Source organism: Lactuca sativa, chromosome 5 (genome assembly GCF_002870075.4).
Source record: "Lactuca sativa cultivar Salinas chromosome 5, Lsat_Salinas_v11, whole genome shotgun sequence".
In the NCBI taxonomy this organism is placed as follows: Eukaryota; Viridiplantae; Streptophyta; class Magnoliopsida; order Asterales; family Asteraceae; genus Lactuca; species Lactuca sativa.
In genome coordinates this window covers 293791923-293817226 of record NC_056627.2, presented here as the reverse complement: position 1 = coordinate 293817226, position 25304 = coordinate 293791923, and the positions used below count along the sequence as shown (strand labels likewise).

The 25304-nt window shown below is 36.0% G+C and overlaps 1 protein-coding gene across 1 annotated transcript; it reads left to right on the top strand.

Annotated features, from left to right (window-relative positions):
- The first annotated feature begins 18370 nt into the window (after positions 1 to 18370).
- LOC111910380 (mitogen-activated protein kinase kinase 5) lies at positions 18371 to 19814 on the top strand. Its single transcript, XM_023906224.3, has one exon. The coding sequence runs from the start codon at positions 18663 to 18665 to the stop codon at positions 19734 to 19736; it is 1074 nt and encodes a 357-aa protein (XP_023761992.1). The 5' UTR covers positions 18371 to 18662; the 3' UTR covers positions 19737 to 19814.
- The last annotated feature ends 5490 nt before the right edge of the window (positions 19815 to 25304 follow it).

Here is a 25304-nt window from a genome sequence, read left to right as displayed (position 1 = left end):
AGTATACAAAAGTTTCAATTAGTGAGGCTGCAGGGGTTGAAAAAGTTGTTTTGCTATAATTAAGGAAGAGGAAATTATACTTCATTTCAATTCTAAAAGCTTATGTTGAGAGGAAATTATACTTCATTTCAATTCTAAAAGCTTAGATTGAGATTTTAATCATTTTAGTCAAGAATATATATAAATTTCATAAGGAAATTCTATATATGGGTTCATTATTTGCGTTCTAAAATTCGATTATGATTACGGCATCCATTTTCATAATCTGAATTATGAGAAATTGGCAAATAGAAATGAAAATATTATAGCAAGATACTGGTTTAGTCTTTATGTGAGACATCAAGAATCGTGTCCCATATGCTTCGGATATAGGATCGATTACATGTGTTATATTCATCCTTTCTAAAATTTTCCAAATGCCTGGGGCATTAAGAAGGGAAAAGGTCTAGAACTGGATATGACTAAAAGGATTAAGCAATTGTCGAGGAAAATCTAAGGTTTACCAAAGATTGGTTGCTTAGGGACAGTTGGAAGTATAGTGTTAATTGTTGGAAGGACCATATTAACATATTCTGAAAAGAGGCAACTTTTGTTCAAAAGTGATAGTCAAAAGGGGAATATGGAAACGATCTCATAGGTGGAAGTTGTTCAAGAAATCTGCGTAAGATTAGGAAACTTAATGCAAGAAGGATGTTTCCAAGGAGTTGATCTCCTTTGGAATGCTCTGCAATTTTTGTTGTCAAATCTTTGTGACTTTATGCATAATCATTACAAGAGAATCATTGCATATAAGTTGAGAATCTAACAGATTTCGGTAAAATGGAATGAATTTGGAATTCCTGCATTTGCCATAAGAATTCGGGAGTGTGGAATTAGAATCATGGTTCAATTGGTTTATTTCACAATGTAAAGATCATAGACAAACATAGTGTGCATACTTGGTTTATGGCATGACTAGTGTTTAGAAAACATAGTGTACATGCTCAGAGCATGGGACAACTATTGTTTTAATTCAAGAATAAAGTTGATAGTTGAAACAGTATACAATGAATAATGTGTAATCATATGGTGATAAATAAAAGGTGTTTTATTTATGTTCATAGGTTTTGATACCATATTAGATTCAATTATTCTTGTGTTTCATTTTGCATGTTTTGACTTCCAGAATAAACTAGGTTATTCTTCCGGAATGACTAAGTTATTCAAACCATCCACATTCGGTCATATGTTGGAAGTAGATATGAATCAAGACTGTCATGGGTTGGCTTGTAGAGGTCCAAGTTGGTGGAAAAAGTTGTGCTACAACACTCATGAGTGCTCATAAGTTCTGAGTATTGGATTCAACCCGCGCTCATTGGAATCACTTCATGGATTTTATCACGAGTGATCATGAGACGATAATATCTTATATTCTTCAAACCTAGAGATATGAGTTGTTACTATGATTTGGTTGTACATTGATTGCACGAAAATGCATTCGGTAACTAGATGTTATAAAACGTGCCTTTGTGTATGATTCAACACGTAGTAGAACAAGCCATATGAGTCGAAGTTTATCCATTCCTTTTACCTTCAGGATAAAAGCGATATATGTGGGCCCCTCGATGATTTAATGATGATACATGTGAGTGCTTGGCCAAGCCAGGACTGATTTGATCTGTTTAATCAGTCAGTCATCATGAATCAGAAATCAGGAAACAAAAAATGGACAGAGAGAATGATTTTAATCCATGTCTCAGTCCATGTGATATCTAGAATGGAGGAATATATGATCCCTTATCTAATGGACAAGTCATTGACAAAGGTCAGAGTTCATCAACAAGGTCAGAGTTCGACAGAAGCTTTTAAGAGCTACGATTGCTGATCGGTTCCTGAAGTCATACACAATAATAGTTTTAGACTTATCCAAGTGGGAGACTGTTGGATTAATTTCTAAATCCATAACTATAATTGGTAAGACTTGACCCGACCCGACATGGTCCATTTGGGTTGCATGGCATCATGCATTTGGATAGACTATAATGAGAGACATAACACTTAAGGTTTATTAATATATTATAAGTTCTAATATATTAATAAGGTTATTTAATTAGTATTGATCAAGAATTAGTTTGGAATTAAGTAAGTGATCAAAAGGAGACTAATTAAATATATGGGTTGATTGTGTAAATCATTCATTCTTATATATGTGGGCTTGTGATCCAAGATTCCTTATGATGGACTAAGTCCATGGGGTGACCCATGGATACTCCATGGAGGTTAAAATCCATGGAGCATAAGGAATGGGTAAAGTTATGAGTTACATGGTGTAACCCTAATAGCCACCATATAAAAGAATCCCATGGCTCAAGAAATCGTGCACTAGTGTGTGTATGAGGGCTAGACGATTTCAAGAAGTGTTTCTTTTTCTCTCAAGTCATTCCATGTGCACTTGATGTTGTGTGAACCATTTGAGGTGTCACATTTGGGGCACTAGGAACTCAAGCTTCATGAAGACAAGCTACATCAAACAAAGGTATGTATTATATCCATTTGATTACCCAAGTATAAAGTATTGTATGCTAGATAGGGTAATACCTTGGAAAGTTCATATTTGCATGTATAATAGAGAAAACATAGATCCAAGGTATTTAGGGTTGCATGTACACTAAGGAGTGTTAGAGTGCTCAAAACCCATCAGTTATAACGTAATCACAAGGTATACCACATTGTTGCCATTTCCCACAAGTACAAATACCAAGGTCTAATTGCACGAATTCGGTGGTTAAATACTTACTCACTTCATATCTGTCACCAACAATATGCCTAACCCTACAACCATCGGAGTGGATAAATCTTTTTTGAAGCACCTTAAGTGCATAATGGGTTAGAAGACCATGAAAATCCCTTGTGAAATGAACTGAATCGTCAAATAAAAATTATGATGTCATAATATATAATAACATATCATTATTACCTCCGAATGCAACACGTTGAACATATACTCCTTGCATCGATTCATGGGCCATTTGATTGATTGTTGTTATTGGTAACTCATTCTTGTTTGTTCTTATCCAATTGACAACATCGGGAATGTCAATAAATTTAACATTGAAACGTACTTTAGGGAAAAAAGCCCGTACCCATTTTGCAATGGGAATATTTTCAAGCCAATCAATATCATTCCCATTCACCTCATTTTGTAAGTTGTTCAAACACGCATAAAAATCAGACATATTATACACTTTACATGTCTTCCAAAACAACTGCTCTACAACTGTATTTCTTCCGAGGGAAGCGCGTATTTTCTCAGCTATATTTTTACAACAATAGTCATGATGTGAATCAGGGTAGACTCTCTGAACTGCATAGTCTATGGAATCAGACATATGGCTTATGAAACCAATTTCCGTATTGTCACCTAAACATTCTTTCAGCCTCCTCATGAACCATAACCATGACTTGTCACTATTTATGGTTCCCAAAGCAAACGCTATGAGAAGGGGTTCATGATTTCTATCTAAAGCAACCACAATGTACATGGATGTTATATACGTCCCAATTAAAGGTACATAACCAACGAGTATGATTGGTATCATAGACGTGAGAAACGTACGAATCTGCAAGTAAGATAAGAATATTAGCCATATAACAACTTTAAATAACAAAAATTTTACTGTAAAGGATTACATACTATGCATCCCAATGCCACAAAAAAATTGGAAACGATTGTAAGAATCTTTCTTAATGTACGTGAAGTTGTTAGGATTGGATCTTTGCATATTATGAAAAAAAATAGGTAGGTTGGAGAAACTTTTTTTGAATACCTCATTGGCTGAACTCATTTTCACAACTTTCGACACCTTCTAAAAATGAAAATGGTTGTCCAATTTAAAAGGAAACTTTATTCATTATTCCGCAGAACTGTTTAGGCAATCCGTGGAAGTGACTTGTCAGTCCACAAAAGTTACTAAATTGACAGTCAGCTTAACTAAATGAATTGGTTGTCCGCGGAACTGATTTGGCAGTCCGCATAACTGACTTGTCAGTCCGAGTAACTGACTTGTCTGTCCGCATAACTAAGTTCTCAGTCCGCATAACTAAATTTTCGGTCCGCGTAACTGACTTGTCAATCCGTGTAACTGACTTTATAGTCCACATAATTGACTTGGCAGTCTGCCTAACTGACTTCTCAGTCCACATAACCGACTTGCCAATCCATGTAACCAACTTGACAGTCTGTGTAACCAACTTGACAGTCCGCATAACTAACTTGATAGTCTGCGTAACTGACTTATCAGTCCGCATAACTGCCTTGGCAGTCTGTATAACTGAGTTGTCAGTCCGCATAACTGACGTGACAGTCCACGTAACTGAGTTAACAGTCCGCGTAACCTATCTTGTTATATAATAAAGCTTGTATCTATATGAAATTCACATCTTTTATTCACAAAAGGGATCCTATCACAAAATGACATCTAATGTACCAACTTCTTCGAAGATAGCAAATTCGTCAAATGCAACAATTCCAACAAATGGTACATGTCCATGGACGACGACATAGGTGTTGGTCCTAACACGATGTTGGATTACCGGTTACGAGGGTCTACCCGCAATGGCTCCCCCTCATTGCTCTGTTGGTGATGAATGGTCCCGACTAATAGCTTTGTTCAACCATGAGGTGGGACAAGTACAAGAACGGCTAAAACCCGATATTATTAGTAAATGGATGGATTTAAAGAATAAAGTCAAATGGTTCAATCGATGCTACAATTATGAGAAAATGTGATGCTCTCATGCAGACGATGAAGAACTTTTTGAAGACGTGAACGGGTATTACCTGTGCGATTTTGATGAAAATGAGTTCAAGCATACGGACGTTTGGAATCTCGTTAAAAATAAACCTTTTTTCACGTAGACGACTCTTTAAGTTATAATGTTTTATGTAATGTTTGTCGGTCGTTCTTATTCGTAATGTTTTTTTTTGTAATGTTTTTATGTTATTTGTAATGTTTTTTTGTTTGAATGTATCGTAATATTTGTTGGTGCATTATGTTTCAAAAAATAAAGGATAAATAACATAATAAAAAGGCAAAAAAAACTCAGCCATAATACATATAAATAAAGCAATACAAGCACAATACAAACGCAGTACTAGTTAAAAATACGTGAGATTTTTCAAAATATTCCAAGGGGCTTGATAGTCGAAAATCTCTTCGTTGCTAATGAATTTGTATTCTTCTTTAGCCGCCTCCAAGATGTCTTCCTCGGTATCATTCACACGTGTGTCTTCAATCTTCTTATAAAGATCGTTGAATAACACAACTTCTATTTTTAATTCATACCATTTTGCTGCTATATCAAGCGTACTGCGAAGGTTTTCTAAGGTAGTTTTAGCGTCGGTGTTGAAGTTATTGGTTAAAAGGAGCCAAAACATTGTTTCATCCAAACTGTTTTTCTCGTAGACATTAATATATGCACGAGTTAGAAGCAAATACTCCTCAGTGGTCCATGGTTTTGAACTTATTTTAAAAGATACAAAGTAGATGAAGTTATATACGTTAGATGAAATGATACACATTTTTGAGTCATTGTATAGTGAAATGACAGTCCGCGAAAGTGACTTGGCAGTCCATGAATCAAATATAGTAACAAAAATAAATAAAACACATATTTGTATTAAACAAAATTACTAAAAACAGGTATTTCATATTAATATATACAAAGTTCCTAAAATCAAGTTATATAGTATCCCAAATAATATTCGCCATCCTATTTCTGTAGAGAAATCCTGCATCTCTACGTGGCTTATCAATCTTCACCGGTACCCCCAAAACAATCATTTCCATAAACATGCATACGACTACTCCACAATACCCTCTATCTTCAATATATTCCTGTTGTGGCACGTCTATAGTATCAACAAACTCCACAGTTGCATTGGCTTTATGTCCATTGGGGAAATAGTTCCATTACTCAATCACATCTAGCTCTGAGATAATACTTTCCCCAAAACTTTTGAATTCTCCACCAATCAAGTACTTTGAGAAGAAATTCATAGATCGTGCTGAATCATAAATATGTACTTTCCAGGTATTTAAATGTAGCACTGCCAAAAAACCAATGTACACCAACAATGTTTATGGGGAATAGAACCCTCAAACAAAAAAAAATTAAATAGTCGTAAATTCAAAAATATTGTATATAAAATAAATAATAAACTTAACTAACCATATCCACATCCTTCCATTTAGGATAGCCCCCAACACCATTTTCTACGTTCCTAAAATAAATGATTTTCCGGGTTGCAAATTGAGTTCTTGAGGGTATATTGTCCACCTTGTGTTCGTCGCCTGTCTTTCCATGAGCAAGTCACTCCATATCGCAACATGTTGTATATTTTAAGATAAAAATGTTACAATTATTTATATAAATTGTTGTCTAAAAATAGTTAAAATTTAACGAATGTTACCGAAGAAATTAACCACCCAGAGTCAGTAATTGCAAGTAACCTTGACCAAAACTCCACATCCAGTGAGAGTATATGCAGCATGTGTGTAGTGTTCAGGTTGGAAGATATCATATTCCATTATTTCCAAAAACCCAACGTACTAATAGCATAAAGACTATCTAACACGAGATGATTTGAAACATCATTATTCTGTCATTCACAATATCTTCATTTGCTTTTTCAGGACTATCCACTTCTTTTTTTCCTTAAATTTTAGTGTGGATTGCATCTAAAAAATTACAATGTGAAATAATTATCAATAATGTAATATTTTATAAATACACAAAATTTAAAATAGGAGTTTTGTACGACTGTGAAAGGCGTCCGCTGATACCATGCAACACCCCTCTTTCGTTGCGACCTAACCATATGAGTCATTGTTTTTTGTGATTTTCACCCACGTTCGGTGACGTCTCAACATGTGTAGGTGTACGCCCAAACTCCCCCTCCAAACCATGAGTAGATGTATCATCATACTACAACTGTGTACCATGATAATATGTTTCTTCCTCCTCTTCATTTACCATGTCCTCCTCCTCCCCAAACCCTGTATCTTGCTCATCTTTTTTCTGTAATACACGGTCTTTAGAAGTCAAGTCAGCCATAACTCATATTATACGCTTCACCAATGCCTTTGTGTCCGTTTTCTTATTCTTTACCGACCTTGTTGATGTGTCGCTTGACATATAAGTTCTTTCTACGTCAGGTTGTTGCGAGGAAGAAGCATTTGTGGGAGTTTCAATCGAAGATGTTTCCGACTTGTACTTCTTTCTTCATGGAATCGAGTGAAAAATAGGTGGACTATGTTTCTGTGGGGGAGACCCTTCTTGGTTAAGAGTCCAATTGACATAGTGAATATAAAACGACAACATGAGCTCCGTCGCGTTTGCCACCACAACAATAGGATGGTTGTTAGGCTGCAAAAATCATGTTGTTAGTTTAACATGAAAAATATTGGAATTTGTACCTCAGACTCTTGTCATCTGTGTAAATAGTACAACGAACCACATACAACTAATGACGCCAAATCTTGAGGGTGAAAAGTGAAAACCACAACTACTAACTCCAAATCATGTATAAGGTAGTTCGCCTCATGAGGCTTCATTTGCCTTGAAGCGTATGCGATCACATGACCCCACTGCATCAACACTGCACACAAACCTATGATCGATGCATCACAGTATACCACAAAATCATCAACACCCTCTAGTAGGGTCAGAATCGATGCCTCACATAATCTCATGGTAAAAGTCTCAAAAGTTGCTTGTTGCTTAGGTGCAACATCCCAACAATATGACCCATAAATTTCATTTTTAATTTAATAAAATCAGTATTCCAAAAACAACATCAATATAATCCCAAAGATAGTAAGTGTATCAAACATCATCTCGAATCAGAGTAAAACACAAAAATGGAACTAGGTAGTCTGTGTGCTGCAATCATCCCGAGCCCTTCCCTTTGGAACTAGAAGTACCTGAAAGATAAATTGAAAACCGTAAGCAAAAAGCTTAGTGAGTTCCCCAAACTACCCAATACCATACACAGTAAATCACATACGGGTCCCCCGCCCGGTATCGAGTCACACTCGGCTTCGGGCCCCGCCTGACATCGTGCCCCACTCGGTATACAAATCTAATATTCTTAGGCCCTACTTGACATTGGGCCCAGCCCACTATACACACACACACACACACACATATATATATATATATATATATATATATATATATATATATATATATATATATATTACATAATCATACTAACACAGACAATGATCATAAACAATAGCATACGATACAGTTATTAGGCCTCACCCGACATCGAGCCCCACCGGTATACATAGCAGCGCATATCACATGCAAGGGTCACTTAGACTCGTAGCATCCTAACATAGATAACAAGGGCCGACATTGGTGCCTTAGACCCATTAAACCTAGTGAGGAAACTCACCTTGACTGCCGAATCACACGACTGAATCTATGGTTGCTATCCGACGAATCCCCGAGCTATCAATACCAAATAACATCCAATTAATAATTGGATTCCAATCCATAACTATCAGTCCATACTTAGGGTAAAAAGACCATTTTACTCCTTACCTAGTTTGGACCAAGACTTAGGCCCAAACCTATAATCCAAAAGGCCCAAAATCTAACTAGCCGTTCATGGCACATACTTGGCCCAATTTTCCAAATTGGGCCCAAACCCTTACATGGGCCTTACCCTAAAGCCCACTAATTCTCCTATTCCAATACACTTGCACTCAGATGGACCAACAAGACCCCAAACATCTATGCCCAATAGAATGGCCCAAACTCGAAGCACAAAACGCTAAGCCCAACAAACTGAGTACACGGGGCATACTCAACTATACACTAAGCGTACACGCTAACCGGATTATACGTAATGCATACAGACTTGTACGCCTAGCGTACTTACCTATTCAACCAAAACTCAGTTTTAGCACTTTATGCTTAAGACTAGTAGTCCAAACTACATATCAAGCCCTAAATAAGCATCTAGAACCATAAAGTCATTGACTTGGTGACTTTGCATGCCCCAAAAGGACCTAACTTCAAGATATAACACACTACTTTTACTAAATGGACATAATATCATGCATGGATGATTCTAAATCCTAAAGGTGCCAACTTTATGGACTTTGAACCTCAGAAACACCAAGAGTAGCAATTCATAGCTCCTGGAGTGGTGTCAAACCACGAGATCTCATTCATGGTACCAAAAAGGGTCCAAAACCCATATAAACTAAAGCTAAGCTTCTAATGAACAAGGTCATAGCTTTTTACCTCAAACAATTTGGAAATGGAATAGAGATATAGGGCCCACAAGATCTTCCTTGATCCACAACCTTGCACCAAACTCCTTCTTCTTGATAATGAACCAAAACACACCAAGATACACACAATGATCTTAAAAACACAATGGAAAGGTCTAGGGTTTCAAGATGAGGCTATAAGGTCGATGGAGACTGAGAAATGAGGGTAACATGAGCCATAAGTGTGGTTATATAGTGTCCAAACCCTCCAAATTAGGGTTTAAGTCAGACGTACTACGTTGGGCGTAGTTTGACGTACGTTGGGCGTAGGGCCTTAGCCACCCGCATTCATTAACCCATTACGTTGGGCGTACGGAGCTAGATACTCGTTTCTTGCAACATGCACATGGGACCATTTTGAAAATAAAATTAACACAAAGGCCAAAAGTATAATATCTCGAACAACTCCGGATAGTGCTCTCTCATCTCATCCTCAGGCTCCCAAGTACACTCTGATCCCTTGCGGTGTTGCCATTGCACCTTCACCAGCTCGACAACCTTGTTCCTTAAGGTTTTCATTTTCCAATCCAAGATCGCCACTGGTCTCTCAATATAATTCAGGCGATCATCTACCTGAATATCCTCCAATGGTATAACTGCAGAATCATCCACCAAACTCTTTCACAGATAAGATACATGGAACATGCTATGAATCTGAATGAGCTCATCTGAAAGATCCAACTGATGATCAAACCGGCCCACCCGAGCCAAAACCCTCAAAGGACCAATATACCTAGGGCCTAACTTGCCCCGCTTCCTGAACCAGATGACACCTTTACAAGGTGACACCTTCAGGAAACCATATCTCCCACCTAGTGTTGAGTTCAAATGTTGTTGTGAGATGTCGAAGGTTGTCTAGGTCATGCGTAGGATCAAATGTTTGTATGTTAAGTTTATTATAAGGGCATTTTATATCAAAGCTTTAGAGTTTTAGTCCCTTATATTTTTTGTATGATTTCTAAATCCCTATAAATATTGGATGAGTACTACAGCTGGAGAGAACTTTTGCAATTCATCTTATACTCTCTATTTCTTATCTGTATTCCTTGAAAGCATAATTTATCCAACCAAATTATATTTAGATCTCGTTTTCTTAATTTTTACATGACTTTGATCTCGTAATTCATACTTGATTAAATCCTAACTACATTTGGTATCAGAGCAGGATTCATTCAGCTTTGATCTGAGTTTCATTTGCATTCAAAAGGTTTTGAATCTCATTCTAGATTCAAAATATTCTGCTCTTTTGATTCTGAAAATCATCACAGATCATTTGTTTTGCTTCGATTCTGCTTACGATTTGTTAGATCGAGTGTTTTGTGTCTATTTTCTGGAAAATCTGTCAATCATATCTCAATTTCTGAAGCTTTTTCTAAATTTCATCCGTACAAAAATGACGAACTTCAACATGAACACCATGACTTCATACTTTCATCTTCTTGGTTCATCCATTAAAATACCTATGTTAATTCCTGAGTTCTACGATCAATGGGCTGATCATATAGAGGACTATATGGATGGAATAAATGAAGATCTCTGAAAATGCATTGTTGATGATGTCCATCCTTGTGCTGTAGTTCAAAGTATTGGAACTTCTTCCAATAATACAAATGTTGTTGAACTGGATGATAAATTGCTGAGAAATGAAAAGAAATGTATGCGTGAACTTCGTGGTGGTCTTCCACCAGTTGTATATAATTATGTGTGCAACTGTAAAACCTTTAAGGATATTTGGGATACTCTAAATGAGAAGTATCAAGGCAGCAAGAAAACAAAGGTCAGTCAGTCAAACAATGTATGTTGGAGTTAGGAGAGTTTAAGCAGAAGAAAGGGGAATCCATTGAGCAATACTATGACCGTTTGAATGAACTTATATTCAAATGTAACAGATCTGGAGTTACAAGGTCAACAATGGAGTTCAATTTGACATTCATCATGGGACTTCGCAAAGAATGGAGAAATGTCAGCCTTATGATAAAGACACAACAAAGTTCCGACTATTTGTCACTAAATGATCTCTACAATGTGTTAAAAGCACATGAATCAGAAGTGAATGAGATTGATGAGGAAGCAAGGATCAATCTGGGTGGTCCTTTGGCTCTTGTGTCGGAGGTTATTGGTCGAGAGTTTGAAAAACAAGTTGTTGAGAAGGAGAATTCCCTTGGTTTGGTCCTTATGAGTAGGAATTACTCCAGGACATGTATTGGTCATTTCTTAGTATTTCTAGAGTTGTAGAATCATAAAAATGGCATCTTAATGGGTTAATCTCAACCATGCATGAATTGATAGTCTTGTTATGAAGTTAGAATGTTATAAATGCATGTTGGGTCCCTCTGAGCCATGCAAAGGCATCAAGTTGATGCCTATATCGTTTAAGACATTCCCCAAGAGCTAGACCTGCAAATTGGACTTTTGGTTTTGTACTTAAGGCATTAAGTGCTTAATGAGTATTTGGCGATCTAGAGCGTACGTCGGGCGTACATAAGCATACGGGTCTCTGTTTCCTTTTTGTAGTGTAATTTGTACGTCGGGCGTACTTGGGTGGTACACTTAGCGTACTTACCAGGACCCTTTTTGGGATTTAAGTCTTTTGGACCATTGTTGGTCCTTAGGTTTTTGGGCCATTGTTTGGATTTAGGTCTCTTGGGCCTTGTTGGGCCTTAGGTCTTCTAGGCTTGGGCCATGGGTTGAAGGGACCATTAAGGGAAGGGTAAAATGGTCTCTTACCCTAGGAATTGGGATTAAAGATTTAGACTCTCGGTTATGATTTATGGCCTAATTGTTAATTAGTGTTTTATTATTCATGATTAAGTACGGGGATTTTCCGGTTCAGCAGCTCGTGTGTTATTTGTTTATTAGCGCCTTGGTTTGAGGGATTCAGATATACTCTCGGGTGTGTCTGAACTTAAACTGAGGATTTGGTAAGTTATTCATAAAAAAATGTTTTTCTAAAACGTTTTCTAATAAAATAAAGCGGTGTGATGCATGCAATTGACCGAGCTCAAGTAAATATTCCCAAAATACGCATACATGTTATATGTTTTATGTCATGATATGAGAATCGCATGCTAGTTTAGGGATAAGGATATGCTCAGTATTTCATGATATAATGCTAGGTGAGATGCCTTTATGTGCTTATTGTATGACCTTGTAGATATGTGTAACATCCCGTTTTAAGTAGAGTAATTAAATAATAAATCAGGAGCCCCGAGAAGTAATTCTAATTATTATTTAATATTATAATAATCTGAAACCAAATTAATAATTAGCCGGGAGTTGGTTTCGAGAAGCCAAATGACAATATTTGAATCTCCAGGGGTTAAAGTGTAATTTTAGGACTTAATTTGTAAAGATTTTCATAAGTCAAGGGGTGTTTGGTATTATTTGGACTTAATATGTAAGGATTTATGGAAGCAGGGACTAAAGAGTAAGTTATGGACCTAAGATGAGAAGATTTTCTAGAGGGAGGGCTAACTGGTAATTTTTGGACTTGTACTGAAAGGAATTTTGTAGAGCAGGGGCTGTAGTGTAAATATTCGACCTTATCTGAATTAAATTGTGGAGTCGGAGGCTAAACTTGTAATAATGTATCAGGGTTTCATTAGAACATGAGACTTGAACCTGGTTTCATTCCCTCTTGTTCCCTTGTTTAAAACCTTACCACTCAAACCCTAACCCTAACTCCCACTTTATGCATAGCAGCCGCCACCCTTTCCCCCCCCCCCCCCCTCCATCATCCGGCCGCCACCACCTTTCACCCCTTCACCTGTTCTGATCAACCAAGACCAACGACGACCTTCTCCATGATCGGAGAAACAAAAGACCATCGGGGGCTAGCGAGCAATCCTCCAACGCTGTCGGGTTCTTACCCACAGCCGCCGCTGCACCGATGCCGCTGAAGACGGAGCTTCCAACGAGAACAAGAGTCGTCGCCTCTTTGCTGCTGCTGCTGCTGTGATTGGCGGGTTCGAACCACCTCCTTCCATCTCCATTTCCTTCCCGATGGCTGCATCACCACTATCGTTTGGAGGCTGACCCCCCCCCCCCCCCCCCCGGTCCCCTGCATGCCACCGTAGGTTGGTGGTTGGGTTCATGGAATCGCAAATAGGATGCGTGAGGGTTGCTGTAGTAGGGTTGAACGAAGCAAGTGCGTCTTTTCCGATGAGCGCAAGCCACAGTTGTTGATAGCTGTTGCTGCTATCTGCAATTTCGGGTGCACGCCGTCGCCGCCGCTAGTGCTGTCGGCATCAACCTCCTTCAAGATCGATGAAGAGCTGCGGTGGGTGTTTTGCACGTGTGTATGTGTTTTTGGGTTGGCCGGAAAACGGTTGGAACCACCATGGCAGCCAACCATGGTGGTTGTCGGCCGGATGCTACTCTTCTGCCACCACCAACCACCATGTGAGGTGGCTGTGTGTGATTTATTGTGTGTGTAATTAGTATGGGTGTTATTTTGTGTGTGTGTGTGTTGGGTATTGTTACAAAGTTGTAATAGTGTGGCAATAAACAAAAGAAAATTCGTAACCACCACCGTGTGGTGGTGGTTGCCGCCTCCTGTCGCCGTGTCAGGTGGCGATATGCTTTGTTTGCGTTTGGACCTCGTTTGGGGGATGTTTGGACAATGTGGGACAAATGAAACCCTAACGGGCCTAAATAAACCCTAAGGGGCCAATAAGGCCCAAGGTGATCTAAAAGCCCAACCAATGGACTAATGAGCTAGTATTGGGTTGGAAAACCCTAAGAGCATAAAACCCTAAATGTGGGAATTGTTTGGGACACACACGAGAATTAATTATTAAACATAAAATAATAATTAATAATCATTGGCAAACTAACTTGGCAATAATGGACTTATTGGATTAAGTCCTTTAGGGGTTAAGCAAGAAACACTTAACCCTAATCATCATTTCATGTGAAAGCCCTAATCTCACTCGGGCTTTGAATTGGACCTTCCTATTGGGCTTTGGCGATTGGACTATTGATGGGCCATCCAAGAACAAGTTAATGAACCAAAGTAATTAGATAGGCTTTAGGATAAGGTCCATGTGAGGACTTAGGCCCAATTTGGAAAATTGGGCCATAGATGGGGCATAATTGGGCCTTTATGATTATGTGATAATGGGCCATGGGAATTGGATTGGAATAATTGGATGGGCCTTAAAGAAAGACCATGTAGAGGTCTGGGCCTAATTTGGAAAATTAGGCCATATGTTGGGCTTTGGCCCATTATTTTACTTTTGGGCTTTTATAGTGTGAGTTGGAACTTGGGTTTGGAACCCAATTATTAATTAGGTATTGTTTGATGTTGACAGCTCGGGAATCTGTCAACCAGCAGCGGGAGCTTACCTACGGGACTTCAGTAGTGCCAGGTGAGTTATCCTCACTATACCAAGGGGTCTAAGGCACCAAGGCCGGCCCATTGGATTTGATATCTTAGTAGTTATTGATATGTTGAGTTTGAGTTAGTGATGTATGCCAGTTGATATGCTAGTCTGGTAGATTTGTAGGACTGCCTGTGATATTGATTGATTATATGTATATGCATTTATCTGTTACATGTCAACATGTTATGAGGGATAGGTTGAGGTTGTACTATTCCATGTGGTAGCCAACAAATCCTAGAGTATTCCAGATATGAGCTGAGGGCCAGGAAAGGCATTCCAGACTCATATTGAGGACTCAGGAGCATTCCAGATATGAGTTGAGGTCCCGGTAGGCATTCCAGACTCGTACTGAGGGCTTGGGAGCATTCCAGATACGAGCTGAGGACCCGGTAGGTATTCCAGACTCGTACTGTGGGCTCAGTGGCAATCCAGATGTGAGCTGAGGGCCTGGTAGGCATTCCAGACTCACACTGTGGGCCCAGGGGTATTCCAGTCTGGAAAGTTGTGGACCCGTTACGTGCTGTTCTGTTCAGTTGTTATGTTATGATATTGCTGATATTGTTATGTGGACTGTATGTGTATCGGTATTTTGGAGGTAACTCACTAAGCTTTCAGGCTTACAGTTTCAACTTATTGTTTCAGGTACATCAGGAGATCATGGCAAGGCAAAGGCGTGATCGTACAGCTCCTCACTTTTTACGACTTTGTTTTTGGGATGCTCTGATATTAAACTATTTTGAAAACATTTTGTAATGACTAATGGGTTTTGAATTGTTTAAAAATTGGCTTGAATTTTTGGGTGTAACAATATGCATGATAGTATTGGATAAGTTATCAGATAGGATAACATGTTTAGGTTATGTTTTGATTTGGATTACTCAATGCTTGAATGTTGCATGATTTGTGCTTTTAGGGGTTCTCATTAATTTTGGCTAACTATTAAGTAAATGCATAAGGTGAGACCTTTCAGTCGAAGAATTATCTAGCATCATTAATATGTAATTGTATTCGTGAGGTAGTTGAATGGTATTAGTAGGAGTTCCTTCTGCAACTGATAGTGAAGAGTGGTGTGATGGTAGTCCTAAGAGAGCCTAAGCTAAGGAATCATAAAATTTGAAGATTTATACCTCTAGAAGCTTGAAGTGGAGAAAGGAGTGTTGGATCTTCAAGCTCTATGCAAACTAATCCTCCTCCAATGATCTCTTCTTCTTCAAGTTGCACCAAACGCACAATAAAACATATACAAGGATCAAATCTCTCTAACAATAGGTTAGGGTTTCAAGACAATGCTTTTGGGGGACAATGGAGGTTGATAATGAAAGAACATTGGTGAATAGGTGCTTAAATAGGGTCCAAACCCTAAATTTAGGGTTTACCCCTGGCTTACGTATTCCCATCATACCATATGTACATCCAACATACTAGGGGGAAAGTCTTGTGTCCAAGTTTCACCAGAGTACCATGATTACACCCAGCATACTCGGCCGATGCACAAAATCAATATCCATTTATAATTTAAGGAAATTTACCTAAAGAGCGGGAGTTGCACAAAACCTCTTTCTATCTGCCTTGGTCCTCGTGTCATTGCCCTTGAGTGCCTATCGAAGTTCGGATTTCAGTTTCCACCCTACAACAACGGTACCATAACTCACAATTGAGTTCACGACCCTATTTTCCAAACCTTTTCCAAGGGAGTGGGGGAATACATGTTAAAATGGAACTATTACATAGTTATTACTAATTATAGTAGTTAATTATGCTCATAAAATAAGGATGATATTATGCCCGGTAGATACTCTGCACAAAATTTTTAGCTAATATTATGCCCACTTGTTATGCTGATTCACATTGATGGATAAAATCATACCTAGTTATTATGCTGTCCAATTTCCAGGAAACGTTGATACTCTAGACACTATTATAGCCACCCTTTAGATAAGCTTAGTACCTAGTGATTACTCTGCCCAAATACTCGACTACACGAACAGACTAATTATATATGTATCAGATAATATATATATATATATATATATATATATATATATATATATATATATATATATATATATATATATGTAAGGGAAACCGTATGAATACAACAAGAATAACAACACGACCGACTAAGGAGGCCCCCACAACAAGGGTTAGATGAGACACGTTTCATCAACATGTGGAAAGATTTTCAGCTAGCTTCTGGCCTATAATCATTAAATCCTAAGTGAACAGGATATATATAGATCTATGCGGGATTGACACTCCCATATGTGGTTGCTAGCTACAACCTGACGACAAGTCGAAGCATGCATAACTTTCTAAACACATTTGCGACGTCTGATGAAGCGTCATGGTTTTCAGGATCAATAGTCATAGCTCGATTATAGGAACTCATCGTAACTTTGTTGAAACTAAAACTAACTGTCATAGACTAATACTAGGAAACAACCTAAGAAAGTAGTGATAGTACTCACAAACTCAAGGAAGCGAGTTTAGGATAAACTAGATAACTAAAATACCCACACAATGTTTTATAACAATAAAACTTGTGGACTCACCAAAATTATGTTAACCTTTCAAAAACCACATGTATTCTTAGGATAATGAACTAAGGTAACCCCGATGATGCAGTTCGAAGTCTATGTGCTTTACTTTTGTACATTGCTTTTGTGACCTATCTGTACCTCGAACAATTGTGTAACATATATTTATCTAATGAATAAATAGCAACATTGTTTAATATATCAGTTTATTACTCAATGTATGTCTTTGGCCTGAAATCCAATATCATAATGTCACACAGCTCGACTTTTCAGCCGCCGGTCGGGGGTGTGACAGTTTTCCAAATACAAGGGTGATTTCTGGAGGGTTCATTTTTTCAATGGCAACAATGTTGTTAACAGGGTCGACGCTGGATCTTAACAGGGGTAACAATGGATCTTAACATAGGCGACGTTGGATCTTATAACAGAGGGAGAAGAAAGGGACGGTGGCGGTGATGATAGACAATGGTGAATGAACCGATGGCTTGCTCGCTACAGATGTCGTCGACAAGTATGTCGATGGTGATCGATGGCTGCTTTGGCCATGGTAGGTTTGTCCGATAGAGAAAGAGCAGGGATAAAGAGAGGGTAAGGTTGGTTTGGACGAAAGCCGCAACAAAATAAAACTATAAGGACGCTCCAGATGCGAAAAAAAATGGTTAGAAATCAAATACATAATTTTAACAAACCACGTGAACGATTTCAATAGTTTTTTCTAAATGGAACGGAAAGATTTCACAAATATTATGTCGAAATCCTCAACCACAAATGAAGACCCCTTAGTCACCCACCTAAATCGGCAACATATTTTCACAAATGACATGAATATTTTGTACATTAACATTTTGCCCTGTATGAATTTCTCCTATGACTTCTGCAAAAATGATGATATTTTGGTATATTGTTTAAATTAGTCTGAGTTACCTTATGTTCATTTGAAGGGATGTTATCTTTAAAAAGGCTTAAGTTAATTTCCGTTTAAAGGGGTGTTATTTGTTCCAGACATGTTAATTTCGTAAATCATTCATTTGGTAAGATGATGTGATTACATGAATATGTAAACAATCACAATTCACAATTGATACTTATAGTGACATGTATAAATTATATTAAGAACATTTGCGGGTATCTATTTATTTATATTAGTACTATACGGAGCATATGAATAGCGTCTTCATCGTCTTCTTGCTTCCTCCATTTTTTCCAAGAACTTTCTCTTTCTCTCTCTGATGGATTCGATGGGATTAGATTGGATTCTAATTAGGTCAAAAATGGAGATGAGATGACGAAGTCAATTCCCAACCCCCTCTATTCCTTCTAACCCTTCTTCTTCGTCTCTTCCTTTAAAATTTCACCCAACCAAGGATAATACCACCATTACTTTTGGGGATATACTGGATTTTCCATCAATCATGAAGCCCATGCTACCACCGCCAACCGGCGCATCTGCTAATCGCCCACGCCGTCGTCCTGACCTAACCCTACCCTTGCCCCAGCGTCAACCCCAAATTGCCGTCCCTCTCCCTCTCCCACCCTCTTCAGCCCCTAGTTCCACCACCTCGCAACTCATCTCCAACTCTAAACAGCAGCCCTTCAACATATCCGAACTCGACCGTATGAACAGAATCGGCAGCGGTAGCGGTGGAACCGTCTATAAAGTCCTCCACCGCCCTACCGGCCGCCTATTCGCACTGAAAGTAATCTACGGCAACCACGAAGACGACGTGCGCCGCCAGATCTGTCGCGAAATCGAGATCTTGCGTGACGTCGATAACCTCAATATCGTCAAGTGTCATGACATGTTCGATCACGGCGGTGAGATCCAAGTGCTTCTTGAATACTTGGACGGCGGATCCCTTGAAGGAACTCACATCTCCAATGAAGCCTCTTTAGCCGATCTCACCCGTCAAGTTCTCTCCGGCATATACTACCTCCACCGCCGGAAGATTGTCCATCGTGATATTAAACCCTCAAATCTTTTAATTAATTCAAAAAAGCAAGTTAAGATTGCCGATTTCGGGGTTTCAAGAATCTTGGCGCAAACGATGGATCCTTGCAATTCGTCTGTAGGTACTATCGCCTACATGAGTCCGGAAAGAATAAACACAGACCTGAATCACGGCAAATACGACGGGTACGCCGGAGATATTTGGAGCTTAGGTGTAAGCATTTTGGAATTTTATTTGGGCCGTTTTCCGTTCGCCGTAGGGAGACAAGGTGATTGGGCTAGTCTTATGTGTGCAATTTGTATGGCACAACCACCAGAAGCACCGGCGACGGCGTCTCGTGAATTTCGAGATTTTGTGTCATGCTGTTTGCAAAGAGATCCAGCGAAGAGGTGGACGGCGGCGCAGTTGTTGCGCCACCCATTCGTCAGCGGCGGCTCACCAGGAAATGGGAACCATACTAGTAATAAGCAGGTGCATCCCACCCATCAACTACTTCCTCCACCTCCTCTTCGTCCACATTTTTCTTCATCGTCTTGATTTTTGTGGTTATATTGTAATCTTTGTCTTGTGTAACATTCTAAGGGGAGGATGAAAAATTTGATTTTTAGAAACAAATATTTGTATTCCTAGCATTTAGTTAATTCATCTTTCACAAAAGAAAAATCTTGTTAATTAGTTTTGTTAATATCATGATGAATGATCATTAGGGAAAAAAAAGTAGATAGATTGCAGAGTGAGAGCATTTGGGTTAATGATTTACGGTGATAGGGATAGCTTGCTTGCGTGTGGTAATGAATGGTGATAGAAATCTCTTGATACCTAATAATGACAACAGCCACTCATGTCCCCCTACCCAACACACAAGTGGTTTTCTTTGGCATGATAGACAGATTGAATGAATGAATGAATAATTATAAGCATAGATAGGTTTTATTGAGAAAAAGATATCAACTACTGTAGATGATAATTGGTATTTAAGTGATTGTGTAAATGCGTAATAAGGGTGAAGGGAATGTTGGTATGTTTTGGTTCTTGCTGTAAATGAAAGGTGGGTGTGTGTTTTTAAGACTAGAATGTAGGAGATGTATTTTATCAACTATTAGATTGTGGTTAAAGTAGGGTAGGTGTAACAGTTGTTTTTTTTTTCGTCAAATTTCCTTGTGTTTATTTTAAAAAACGAGCCCAAACGTGGATTGGATAGTAATTAGTAACTACTCAAACTAGAAACGGGTGGCCAAAGCCCCTCAACTTATACGGTTAGGCCGTTAGGATCAATTGTCACAATAATGAGAGGTCAAAAAGTAACTTTTGACCCTGGCAAAGGGATACTCAAAAATGAGTATTTTTGTATTCCTACTTTTACCTTTCTCTCATGTAGTCATGCCGTGTATGCACAAGTCAATCAAGAAACACTCTTTCTGGTCATTTTGTTCAATCTTTCTTAATAGTATCTTCTTATTTCTTTATTTCGTATTCGCAAATGCACACCAAATTGGTATAAGAGCCTGAGGTGGAAATGACCAATTTTTTAAAGAAATGCACAACGAAGAGGTGCAAGCAATTGTTGGGTGATGTTCCAATTGCATATTTAAATGGAAACTTTGATCAAGATCAAGACAAAAGAGGTTGGAACCGTAGAAGTTTGGTGCCTGGTTTTTGAAAATTTTCATGTTCAAATTGGGTGACAAAGACAACTTTATTTTTGTTTGTTTATTTGTTTACTTGAATTTCTCTTTGGTTTTGGGTTTGTGAATTTCTCTTCGATTAAAGAGTGAGTGAATGTTGTCATTTGGTGGCGACCCCGTTTAAATCTTCACATGAGTTTTTGATCAGGAAAATGGTGCTTGGTTTGTTCTTAGGGCAACGATTTTCAAAGATTAATCAAAGGGTGAATTGGAGATGGTTGAGTGTCGAATTAATCAAGTTTCTTTTCTCAAGTTTGATTTGTCAATAAATGGGCATTATAGAACAAAATCCAATAGGTCGAAGGAGTGCAAAAATTGAGTTGTTCGGTGAAGGTCGTAACAATCTTGGTTACATAACAACATAGAAGATGGTTTCTCAAGTGTAATCATATTGCTTACATGGAATAATGGTCTATGGCGGGTTAATTTCAAGTTCAAGGTGCAAGTGTCTTGCTAGAACAAGGAATGTGGCTTCAAAGCAAGGCTCGCAAGGGTGGGTGAAATGACAAGATTTTGTAATGTAAGAAAGTCGTTGATCCATCGAGAGGATTCCCCAGACATGTCAGAAAAGGTGAGGGGTATCTCTAAATGGGTGGAGATTGGCGATTTTGAAGAGGCGTTGGGTAGTGTTAACTCTAAGTGTCAAAACGATATGGTTGGTATGGGTTGGAAAAGATATTGGTGTACAGTGACGGGCTTGTAGGATGATGTTCCTCAATGTGGCACCATGGGGGTTTATCCTTCGAGTACTCAAGATACGTCCAAAAAAAACAATTTAGACCATCAATTTGGTACATGTTCAATTTGGTACTAGCTTGTTGTAAGTGAGTCTTTACGAAAATAATTTATGAGGAACCAAGACCACACAGTTGAAAGTTTGTCTCTTGGCTAAGGGTTAGAGTTGGAAAGGTATGGTAAATGTTGACAAGAAATTGGATAAACTTCTAGGTGTTCGTTTCTCAAACAGGGTCGGCCCAAAGGGAGTTCAAAGTGTGTCTTTGAACTTTGAACTTTGAACAGGGCCCACTAAAATCTAGGGCCCATTTTTTTGTATTGTGTGTTATTCTTTTGGCTCAAATCATATTAAGTTAGGAATGTATCATACATTAGAGTAATTAGGAACAACGCAGGATGAGCGGGAATCAGAAATGACGGAAAGCAAGAATCATAATTTCAGGAGAAGTAAACATCGCTTTGGTTTCTACATTCTCGCTAATTATTGATGGTTAGTGAATTCTCTAGACTCCATGGCAGCAACAGTCCCCTTACTTCCTTCTTCACAACTTTGAGTTCTTATTTTTTTTCTACCCGTTTCTTCATCAATCCTCAAAAACGAGTGAATAAAAAAATAAAAAAAAAATCGGGAAGCCATGTTACTTTAAAAGTTGAAAAGCAGAACTTCACAAGCAAAATGACGTTTACTTAAAAAAAAATGAACTGTGGTTAAAAAATTAGATAATATTCTTATTCCTAATAACTTCTTTATAATAAGTAAATAAGTTTTTTTTTTCTTTATCTCTTTCTTGAATTTAAAAGCTTTGAGGTTTTGAAAACCAGAGTCAATCAAAATTTGAGAAGAAAGCAATCATCTTGAGATGTTGAATATATGATAGTATATTCATAAGTTTTTATCAAAACTTTTTTATGAGAACCAAATCAGAGTATTTCTTTTCCGATACTGTAATATACAAATTTTTTATCAGATTTTTTTATCAAAAGCAAATCATAGTATTTCTTTTATAAGAATGTAATATAACTTTTAATTTCTTTTTTTTTCTTTGTAATCTGATTTTTACTTTTTGGTTTATGAGAATATAATAATGGCATAATGTAATATGACTTTTAGAGCTCTTTCAGAGTATAAAAGTTTTATACTTTACTAATTGAGTTTCAGAATCAAAACCAAGAAGTAAATCTATAAATTGATCGTCATAGTTGAAAGCAACATTTTGGATAAAGTTATTTATGCAGGTGTTGTTGAAAAGTTTATTTCAACAAATATTATGCCCGTTTTTAAGTAGAAACAATATATATATATATATATATATATATATATATATATATATATATATATATATATATATATATATATATATATATATATATATATATAAACAATTTGTGAAATACATAAATTAAAATTTTCATACTAAATAATATATATATATATATATATATATATATATATATATTATTTAGTATGAAAATTTTAATTTATGTATTTCACAAATTGTTTTGCTTAAATTTCAGATCTTTCAAATTTTAAGGCCTATTTTTTGTTAAATTACACAAGGCCTCCTAAATCTCGGAGTCACCCTTTTTCTCAATATAAGTATATTGTGTTTATGGTTTGGAATTTTGAGTGCACATAATTTTTAAGCCAATATGGAGATTGTGGTAAAAATTCCTTCAAAACTGTAAGTTTAAGGACCCATTAAGAACATAATAAAAAGTCTAGAAATGAAATTTAATTATAGTAAAAATGATGTGTAAAAGTGATTTGCATCGATGAGTACTTTTGTATTCTTGGTTTTTCATCTCTCTTGTATGCAAATGTTATATATATATATATATATATATATATATATATATATATATATATATATATATATATATATATATATATATATATATATATATATATCATACATACTTATAAAGCTAGCATTTTTTTCTTGAATCTCATTCATTTGAAACCCTCATTTTTTTTCCTTTCACCACATTCATTTGAAACTCCCATGACTTTTCAATTTCTTTATAATAATAATTATAATTTGGTAATTAGGTTAAATAAATATCAAATCTAAAGTGTATTCATATATAAACTAAATTTCAATATTAAAATAATATCTTTAATTCTACTTATAAAATTATGTTTTTTAACTTTTAACATATTATACTTAATTTATTAGTTTTAATATATTGTTGGATGTAAACCATTATCATTTTAAAGGTATAATTTTTGAACAATTTGTATAAAATACTTAAATTATTAATTAAAATATAACATTATAGGCTCAACTTAAATATAAATTTTATTTAACTTAAACAACTCAAAGATAATTTTATAAATAGTTAAAAGTGATAAATTGTAGTATCTTTCTAATAATGATTGTAAGTTGGTTAATAAGGTTAAATAAATATCAAACCTAAAGTGTAATCATAAATAGACTAAATTTCAATTTTAAAATAATATCTTTACTTCTATTTATAAAGTTATGTTTTTAAATTTTAACATATTATACTTAATTTATTAGATTTAAAATATTGTTGCATTTAAACCATTACCAGTTTAAAACTACAATTTTTTAACAGTTTGGACAAAATACTTAAATTATTAATTTAAATATAACATTACAGTGTCAACTTAAATATAAATTTCAGTTCCACTAAAAAAACCAAATAATATTTTGTAAATAGTTAAAATTGATAAATTATAGTGATAAATGCAAAAACTAAATTGTAATATCAGTTTAGCTAAAATATTTTCTAAATATATTTATATAATCGTTAAAAAATTTCAAATAAGTAGCTTAAAATAACTTATAATAAAAATAGTTAAAAATAACTCTATATAAATGATTATATTGTTACTTTTAAAATCAAAAAATAATGTTTGATGTTTTAAATAATTATAATGATAGAAATTAAAACATTAAGCAAATAAATTTTAAAAAATTAGTTAAAAATAACAACTATAAATAATATTAAACCATATATAATATTTAATTTTATTGATGTGTAACTCGTGAGTAGAAGTCATTCAAACGACTGAGATTATGACGTTATAATAGATTTATATATTATCATATAATTAAAAATAATCAATATATTATATCAAATTAATATCCAAATTATTATATCAAATTTAACAACAACGTTAGTGTTATATTTTAAAAAATATATATTTGTAAAGATTTCAACTATATAGGTGTTTCTGCGCATTACAATATCAACTCAAATATAAATTTCAGCTCCATTTAAAAAAAAACTAAAGAATATTTTGTAAATAGCTAAAAGTGATAAATTGTAGTGATAAAAGCAAAAACTAAATTGTAATTTCAATTTAAATAAAATATTTCTTAAATATATTTTTATAATCGTTAAAAGTTTCCAAATAAGTAGTTTAAAATAACTTACAATAACAATAGTTAAAAAGAACTCTATATAAATAATTATATTGTTAGCTTTAAAATAAAAAAAACAATGTTTGATGTTTTAAATAATTATAATGATAGAAATTAAAACATTAAGCAAATAAATTTTAAAAAATTAATTAACAATAAAAACAACTATAAATAACATCAAATCAAATATTATATTTAATTTTATTCATGTATAACTCGCGGGTAGAAGTCATTCAAACGATTGAGATTATGAAGTTATAATAAATGTATATATTATCATTTAATTCAAAATA

Excerpts from the sequence above, each read along its gene's own strand:
- LOC111910380 (XM_023906224.3), top strand. The coding sequence starts at position 18,663 with ATGAAGCCCATGCTACCACCGCCAACCGGCGCATCTGCTAATCGCCCA.